Genomic DNA, 9,978 nt, shown 5'->3' on the forward strand with positions numbered 1-9,978 from the left:
GGTGTCTATTTTCAGCTACATTTCATTTTGCCCCCAAAAAAGTCGATGCCCACCCCCGTCACATGCGTCGTTTCAACCAGACAGCCATTTGTAATCCATAGGGGGGGCGCAGAAGAAAAAGTTTCGGAACCACTGGATTAAACTATCCAAGAAAAAACTAATTTGTAGATATTTTGAGTTTTGCAGGTTTTATAAGTCAAGCTACCTGAGCTAACTACATGTAAATGATAGCTTGTATTCAAGATATATGCAGCAAATAAGAGTTTTTCATATTTTGCTTTGCAGGAACAAACAAACTTCTCCAAAACAAACTTAAAATTTGAATCAGTAGGCCATTTTTTATTCAGTCCCACATAAGTTAAAGGGGCAGATTATGTGTTTTCCAGGTGCATAGAGCCACTTTATAGCATAATCAAGTAACTGTTACTTTCAGTTGTTATGAGAATGCTGCATAGATCGAATATAACTTAAGACGCATTGAATTTGGGCCTCTGTCTCTTTAAGAAGTTCCTGCTCTTTCTGAAACTCCACCTACAGAAAGTCATCACAACACGGCTCCTCTATTAATCCTCTATTAACCCTTTAACGTTTTTACCAGCTATGCTCTGAGAAGTAGCTCCTATAATGAGAAGTGCAGTTCCACCTGGTGTTTGCCAATTGCTGCTGGCTATTCTGAAGGAGCTGAGTGGAAAAGGCTCAGGGGGGAAGGCTGCTTGGAAACCGCAGCTTTGAGGAGGAGCTTGGTCATCAAGGCGGGCCTTCGTCCAAACAGGCATTTTGCACACTGCAAAAACACAAAATCTTAAACAAGTATTTTAGGCTAGTGTCTGCTGCAAATATCTCAGTACACTTGAAGTGAGACAAAACTAACTTACAGGTATCTTTTTTAGCAAGATATGAAAGCTTGTTTTAAATAAATTCCTTAATATTGGTGGAAAAGTTCAAGTTTCATTGGCAGATAAATTTACTTCTAAGACATTTCCCCCATATTACAAGTGAAATAATCTGCCTGAGGAACTTGAACTTTATAATAAAAATCAAGGAATTATTTACTTAAAATAAGCTCCTGTATCTTGCTGATAAGTTATATTTGCACTAGAAACTAGACAAAAATACTTGGTAAGATTTTATGTTTTTGCAGTGCACAGCTGAATGGTTGTCATGGAGATTAAAGGATTTCTAAAACATGCAAAGAATCAAAGCAACAGTCCAGGTATGTTTTTGACGAAGGACTGACATTATAACATGATGAAAAGCTGAAAACTGTTGATTTTACATGGTACTGCCCCTTTAAGAAAAGGTCAGATTTGTTGCCCGGGTCGTCAGAGCTCTCTGGGGATGATGGTGAAGGGCCGGATGGGACTGGACGCCTCCAGCTCCAGTGCCGTCAGGAAGCAGTCCGGAGCCTGGCTGGAGTCCCGAGCCTGCAGCGCTTCGCCCAGGCCGCTCCACGCATCGTGGGACGTGCTGTGGACCTGAACCGCGTCACGCAGCACCTTCTCTCCTAGGTGGACACGACCCGTTTTTACCAGCAGGCGACCCTGAACGGAACACAGGGGAGACATAGGAAATATGACGTTTGCTACAAAGCAACTCCTAAAAAACATGACACACAAATATATATTGGGTTATTTATTTAGAAATGAGAATAACTGAATCCCATGAACAAAAATGTATGATGGAGTATTAAGGCCATGCTAAGAAAATTAGAAAAAATTAAATTACAATGATAAATTTATAATATTTTGAGAATAAAGTTGTACAATAATAAAATTTGTTGTGAAGTCAAAATATTTCAAAAATAAAATATGAGAATATTTATTTTAAATATTTAAAAAATAGTCATACAAGAATAAAGCTGAAATAATACTGAATAATATTTTTAAAATAAAGTAAGTATTACAAGAATAAAGTTTAAATAAGAGAATAAATTCATAAAAAACAAGTAAATATGAGAATGTAAAGTCACATTCAAAAATAAAGTCATACAAGAATAAAGTTGAAATATTACGAGAATAAAGTCAAAATAATGCAATAATAAATTCACGATATTTAAAAAATAAAGTAAATATTATTCCTAATCAGAAATACCTTTTTTAAACTATGCTATATTTTATTTGCTTCAGTTTTAAATCTTTGCTTTTGTAACCAGAATTGTTAAAATTTGAATAAACACAAAGGCTGCTGTAGGTTGTCCTATTTTTTCACATGACTATATTTATCTATTAAATAAATATTAAAAGACAAAAGTGGTGCCTAATGTTGAGTTTAATCCTCAAAACTCAGTGAGCATCACTTTACCACCTACCCTTTAATACTCTAATATATTTCTATTCCAAATATCTGTCATTAAAACGTTTTATAGCATGAAAACCTCAAGTCAGCAGATGGTGGCTTTTCAAAATATTTATATATATATAAAAAAAATCATAAATCTTGGATTATGATGTTGCTCTTGTGGAATTGAGTTGTTTAGGATAAAAAATGACAGCAAAAGCTAAACAGCAGCAACGAGAGTCACATTCAGCTGGGATTGACCAACTAAATGGAGAAAATCCACAAATGATGAGATTAAGAGGAAACCTCGGCAGAGACGATGCACATTGTTAAACCAAAGTGCCGCAAAGTAGGTTCTGATTTAATACAAAATCATCTTTACCATTTAACATTCAGCAACTGCCATTTCTTTTCCAACATCTACATTCCTGTTACAGACATGCAGTTAAAACCTAACCAGGGTGTTAAAATATAAATTCTGAAAACCAACCTGATCACTTTTCTATGGAGTCCCACAAGGCTGTGTTTAAGGCCCAGTGACGTTTCCTTTATACATCTGTTCAATTGCTTGTTAAAAGTAGTTACAATTAAGATATGCAGAACATTGACTCTGAATATAAAACACATTAATCCACAAAGTAGATTGGGTACAGCAAAGAATATATTTGAAATGAAAATGTTTAATTTTTGCAGCAGCCCTCCTAAAGGTCAGGAGTGTTTTTGGGCGTCTCAGAGACAAAATGTTCAACGCTCTCTCACATTAAAGCTAAAGATGCTGTGTTGCATGCACATAGAGAATGACAACAGGCAGCTGTTCCTCCACAATAACACACACACACACGCACACACACACACCCACACACACACACACTGAGCTGGCCTCAGGTCAGACAGACAAGTCTCGTTATGCAGTCTCTGCTCACAAGTTCCAGATTAATTGGGCTGAACTTCACATAGCTGTCTGCAGGCTCTGATGCAACTTTCAATAACAACACACACACACAGTTGTGTTTTCATGACTTGTGGGGACCCAGCATTGACTTCCATCCATTTTCTACAGCCTAACCCTTTCTTTACCCCTAACCATCACATACCTAACCCCGGACTCTAACCAAAAGTCAATTCACACCTTAGACCTAAACCTAATCCAAAAACAGCAGGTCCCCTCATGGGGACCAAAAAATGTCCCCACAAAACGCAGACGTCCCCTCGACCCCACATTGTAGACAGGAATAGGTCCCCACGAAGATATAAAAACCTACCACACACACACACACACACACACACACACACGCTATGTTCCTCTTTCTTTGCTGATCCTACGAGGAAAACAAAACTTCTGAGCAAAAAGGATGTACGCCGACATTTACCAGTTCCTGTCTGAGCCTGCAGCCCTTTGAGTTCATTCATCATTATTGTTCTCTTCTCCACATTTAGCGTCGATGTGTCAGAATGTGTCAGTTTACAGAATAATTAGCATTTACGGCATCAGTTCACCTACTCCAGATATTTTTAAATAATTTGTTCCTCTTTTTTTGTCTGCATCAAAACTCTGAGTGACCCCAGTCAAAGATGCTATAATTGCTATTGCTATCGAACACAGACTGCATGAGCATTCAAAAGCATAAGATCAATTTGAAATAAAATATACTTTTTATTGTTGTTGGTTTTAGTTAATGATTGGACTCGATTAAAACTTTTTATTCAAGTTAATTGTATAAATTGAATAAATACACGTGAGCACAACAAAATTTATTATTTTAAATTTGTTATTTAGGATATTAAACCATCAGATTAGAGCAAAGTGCTAATATACTCATGCAGCTGACAAGTGTTTCACCTCTGACCATTCATGCAACGTCTTTGAAAAAATCCTTTTTTAGAAATGTGGAGAGCGGACGCTAACATTAACATCAGGAACGTCTGTGCTAGCTGATACATGTTTAGCAGTAAGATGCTATTTTAGGCTTAAATAGCTTCCATAATAGGCTAACTCATTTTAGCACAACTTAAACACAACATTAGTCTTTTCCAGTGTCCCACGAGAGGCAAGTTTGTCATCCGTCACTGTGGTTTATGCATGTTGCTTGTACGTCAGATTTATGGGTGTACCAGAAACAAAATACAAAGATTCCAGCTTGGGACTTTTATATGTGAAAAAGAAAAATAAATAAATAAACGTTTTAAAGTTTATGTAATCAGTTAATCAAAATTAACACATTAAAGTCCTGGACCAGCTTAAAAATATTTTGACTGATTTTATTTAAATTAGTGCAAATTAATGAATGTACCAGACTTAGCAAAATAAAAATTTACAGCCACAGTCGAACTAATAACACCAATAGGAAGAACATATTAAAATGTCAACAAAAAAAAACATACAAGTAATTTAAACAGCAAATTATAAATTTATTAATCACCGAAGGACATAACAGTAGACAAAATGATCAATTTATATTGGAGCCTTGCATATTTGCCAGTTATTTTCAGTTTTCTTTAATTTCTTTGTCTCCTGTTTTGCCAGTGAATGTACAAAAATTTACAAGTGAAAAATGTCACCATGTAAAATCAATGCATAAAACGCAAACAAGTTGATAAAAATCAGTATAAAGGGTCTAGTTTCTAGTGCAAATATCTTAGTACACTTGAAATAACACAAACAAGTAACTTTTCAGCAAGAAACAGGAGTTTATTTTAAGTAAATAAATAAGTTTAAGATAATTTTAAAGTCAGCATTACTTGAAAAAAGAAAAGAGAACAGCTTCTTCAGTTTCTTTTCTTGTTCAGTCCATCTGTCTCGTGTTTTACCTTAACTGACCCTCGTCGGTTTGGCCCTGCAGTTTTTATCTTGTGTTGTGAGCAGCGGCGCATTCAAGCCAAAATTAGATAAACTCCAGAGGAACTTCAAACAGTCCAAAACAGCTAATTAAGCGTGTTTAGCGAGAGAAGGATCAAAGAGATTCCCCTCCCAAAAAAAGGAGAAGGAAACCTTCAAACGTCCCAGCAGAAACCTGATTATGGCATCCAGATTAGGGAGGTTTGGCGTCAGCTGATGCTGTTTATGTGATTCAGTGCAACAACTAAAAAACCAAGTTAGAGGTTTATTTACAGCAACTAGATTAATCTAATCACTTTTACTCAGATAAATTAACTGTTAAATAAGTAAGGACGCATTAAAGTCTTAAATTATCCTTCTACTCATTGCAGATTTATGGATTATTTAAAAAAATGATGTTCTTTATGGATTACAACAAATCGGCTTAAAAAGCAGCAGCATAACTAAAAATTCAGGAACTGATTTTCTGTCTAGTGAATAATTTGTTTATTTGATAAATGTTTTGAATTAAAAAGCACAGTAATAACCCACTTTTAGTTTCCTGGCAGATTTAATCAGCTTTTGTTTAAAGTGCCTTGATATTTCAAAGACTTCACACACAGGCCCATATCATCAAACTTCCACTATTTTTCTTTTGTTTTCAATTCGACTGATTTATCAAAATTAGGATGTTTTTCCATTGATGCACTCCTTCGGTTTTCATAGTTCAAGTAAATTAAAGGAGAAATTAAAGGGAACCTTTTATGCAAAATTCACATTTTGCAATTTTTTTTACTTCCATTTGGGTCTCTACTGTTTTTTTTTTTGGAAATAAGTTAATGTTTATTGGTGTCTGGAAAATGAGCTGTTTCAAAATCTTCCCATTTACTAAGTCACAAATCAGCAGGCACTGCCCCTCACCTAGCAACCCTGGCTCGTTACCTAGCAACCACAGGGAAGCCCAGCCTGTCACATAGCAACCCAAGCTGAGCTCCAGCCGCTTGTTCAGCTGGTTTTACCGCTGTATGTTTTGTTGTTGACTTACCATTCAGAAACCACTTGCTGCATTCTTTTTAGTTGCGCAGGAGCCTCCACTTCTGCTTTTCAAAGATGTACAGTTGTATAACTGTGCATCTGTTTGCAGAAATTTTCACGTGTGAGTGTAAACATTGAATTGGGGGCCAGGGCCAGCAGATGATTATTTGGATTTGAAGTGACAAGAGGCCCTAAAACAGCTTATAGTGTGAACTGAAGAGACCAAAATCTCATTATCCAAGAATGATTAATGCACCAAAAAAAAAAAAAAAAAAAAGGCCCATAAACATATGGTTACCCGTTTAATGTCATCTCCAAGAATCAACCTGGGTCAGGAAGTATCTCACCCACAGAGATAGGGAAGAAGAGAGAGAATGAACGAGGCATTAAAAGGAGGAATGCAAGAAAGAAAGACAGAAGGAGCTAAAAGAAGCAGGAGATGAAAATTGACAAAAATTAAGAAATAATTTAACTCAGAGGAGCCAAACATAGCAACAGAGGCACCAGTCGACTCCCAGTTGTTTCCCAGATGCCCCCTTCCATTTTTTCCATCCTCCTCAGCCTTCTTCCCTCCCTCTGTCTATTCATGGTTATCAGACATTTTGCTCAGTAGAATATATTTCCCTGGTTGCTAGGCAATCCCATAAAGCGGTGAGAACAACCAAAGTGTTATAAATAATGTATTTGCATTATCTAATCAGCTGACAACCGCCCCCACCCACACAGCCGGAGAGAGAGAGCCGGGGAGCGATGGGTGAGCATTTGATAATTGGAACGCGATTAATTCAATGAGCACAAGTCCTCGGCCTGAGAGCGTTCGTGCATATGCGAGGCCGCATGCGAATATGCGTCTGCCGGAGAGGAGTAGGAGAGGAAGCGTGCGCGGCCGTGCGTCCGGCTGTCTCAGAACCGGCTCCACTACAGACGGGAAAGGGACGAGACGTAGAAGACGAGGGAACGAGTCGGATTCACGCACACTCCACTGGGAGCAAGGCTGGGGTTCAGGATCGGATCCAATCCAACGTGTTCGGTACCAGAAACCACAGGCGCAGATCGCATTTAATTACTCAAATCAATTTTAAACATTAGTATTTATTCTCCTTTCATAATATGTAACACATTTACGGGAGGAGGACTGGACCCAATGGACAAAACAAACAAAAAAACTGACTTTTTTTCTCAGATTTCCAACTTTTGGCCCCAAGGATAGAATTTTGAGGAAAAGATAGAATTCCAAGAAAACAGTTGGGATTCTGAGAAAAAAGTAAAAATTCAAAGAAAAAAAATGCAATTTTAAGAAAAACTTCAATTTTCCAAAAAAAAAAAAAACCAGTTGGAATTCTGATAAAAAAAACCAGTAAAGTTTCCAAGAAAATAGTGGAAATTCTGGGAAAAAGATAATTAAAACAAAAAAGTTGGTATTGTCAGAAATGACGAACAATTATAGGAAAAAAGTCAGAATTCTGAGATTAAAATCAGATTTCTTAGAAAAAAGTAAACACATTTTTCATGTAACTCTTTGTACAAATATCTAAAAGTATCACTCATCTCAATATCTGTAGTCAGGTGATCCGATAAAATCCATTCCTAGTCTGGCAGGTTGCTTCCGAATTAAAGAACGGTTGGATGTTTGTCATATTTTAATAAAGTGGAAGTTATTATGGCAGCAACTCAGTCATGAATGAAAGTAAAATCACAGAGTTGCACTGCAAAAACACTAAATCTGATCTGGTTTGTAGTGCAAATGTCTTGGTACTCTTTAGATAAGAATTTCCACAGGCAGATTTTTTCACTTATAACAAGACATTTTACTCGTGTAATCAGTGGCGTACCATAACCTACACTAACACGTTTGTTTTGGTTGTATTTACCCAGAATGCCCTGCGCTATAACCCACTTCCTGCTACGGACCGCTGGGCGTTCACATATGCATTCGAACCGTTCCAGAGTTCCCTTTAACTGAACTGAGACAGAGGCTTTTAGACAGACCAGAGTTTGAGTTTTTAGGGAAAGAGTTTGATTAAAGTGGATTAAACAGGGCTGGTGTGAATTAAACCGTATGCTTTTAAGCTGACCAATATGAACTAATAAAGGTCAACAGACCCAATGCTTAAAGTTTACATGGTAAGAAAAGAAACTGTTAAGGTTTGTTTAAGTGAAAATGGGTGAAAAATATTAACATAACTGAGAAACCTTTTAATCGGCCAGTATAAAACGCCAAAGGCAGCCATCTTCCCGCTTCATAGATCCAACAAATTTCACAATCAGAACGAACGAATGAAAATAAGAGGACCTTACTGTCATTTCCCTGAGGGAGCGCGTCCTTCATTTGTTGCCAAGTCAATAAAAAAGCTTGAAAGCAGTCGGTCACAGTACAGTATGTACTTTTGCAGAATAATAGCTCAAGAGTAAAAATACCAACCAAGAATATAATCAGAATTCCCCTTAAGGCGGAGCAGAATAAATGGGCCACTGGCACACAATGTGTCCACAGCAGAACCAGAATAAAAATAAATGGCTCCGCCGTCGAGGAGCAGAGACTGGAGGTTGTATTCTATGGCCAGGCTTCAAATAAAATGAGCCACACAGTGTTTTCACTGCAAAAACAACAAATCTTATCAAGTAATTTTACTCCATTTCTAGGAAATATATAATTACACTTTAATTAAGACAAAACTGAATGAAAAGTATCTTTTCAGCAACATGTAGGAGCTTGTTTTAAGTAAATAATTCCTTAATGTTGAAAAGATTAATTTACTTATCACAAGACATTTTTCCCATGTTATAAGTGAAATAATCTGCCAATGAAACTAGAACATTTTCATCAATATTAAGGAATTATTTACTTCAGGTCCTACATATATTTAAGTTTACTTAATTTAAGATATTTGCACTAGAAACTAGACAAAAATACTTGGTAAGATTTTGTGTTTTTGCAGTGTTCCTCTCTCTAATGTCGCTCTTTCTCTCAACTTTTGGTGTTTTCATTATGAATTTGTGCCCAAATTCAATTGCATAAATTTAGTTCGCTCAAAAAAAAGGAGAAGAAAGAAAAGGCACAAGAAGTCCACTTTGCATCAAATCCATGGAGGAATGCTGGCATGCACAAACACACACACATGCAGACACACACACACACACACCCACACACACACACACACACACACACACGCAGCAGCGTCACGCTGAGAGCACATCTGTCCTGTAAGAGACCCAGAGCGGGACTCGGCCAGCTGGCTTTGCTTCAACTTTTCACCCGCTGGGATTGGTTCTCCCACAGGCCAAATAAGGAAGAGACGCAAACCTTCGTCCATTTCTGGGACTGCACACACACACACACACACACACACACACACACACACACACACATGCGCACACACACACACACAAATCCATCCAAAAGAGCACAGTAGGAGCAAAACCCATTAGCCTTATGTGGTCACAAGATGGCAAGAGCTGGAGTCAAAATATCAAGCAGCAGCAGCACATCTACTGTAACCATGGAAACCAAAGCGGAAACAGTGGATGTTTGTGACAGCCTTGTTTTTTTTTTTTAGGGATATCCCTGTCTGAGACCCCTTCACCATGACAACAGAGGAAGTTCAGAGGTCAGAATAGCTGTGGATAATCCAGTGGATCATCTGGAAGACAGACTGAGTGGGAGGAAGTGGAGAACGAGAGAAAATAAGAGCTGGGATGAAACATGGAGGGAAACGGACTGACTTCAAGCTTCATCTTTCATTGGTGGGTTACAGTTAGTGGAGTTTAGGGGCAGGAGACACGCAGTTCATGTTCTATCATTATAAAAGTGGTGATAAAGATTATTTATTACTTCTTTTTCGGTAACTTTC

The 9,978-nt window shown here is 37.4% G+C and overlaps 1 protein-coding gene across 4 annotated transcripts in view; it reads right to left on the reverse strand.

Moving 5' to 3' along the window:
• Positions 1-1,233: 1,233 nt before the first annotated feature.
• Positions 1,234-9,978, reverse strand: part of ttc7a (tetratricopeptide repeat domain 7A) — a 54,665-nt gene continuing 45,920 nt past the window's right edge. For all 4 annotated transcript variants that reach the window (XM_015052037.1, XM_015052039.1, XM_015052041.1 and 1 more), the window contains one exon: positions 1,234-1,541. In XM_015052037.1, coding sequence (XP_014907523.1) covers positions 1,323-1,541 — 219 coding nt within the window. In that variant the 3' untranslated portion in view covers positions 1,234-1,322. The remainder of the gene's footprint in view (positions 1,542-9,978) is intronic.

Source organism: Poecilia latipinna, unplaced genomic scaffold (assembly GCF_001443285.1).
Source record: "Poecilia latipinna isolate Pla-1442-1.1 unplaced genomic scaffold, P_latipinna-1.0 Scaffold1083, whole genome shotgun sequence".
In the NCBI taxonomy this organism is placed as follows: Eukaryota; Metazoa; Chordata; class Actinopteri; order Cyprinodontiformes; family Poeciliidae; genus Poecilia; species Poecilia latipinna.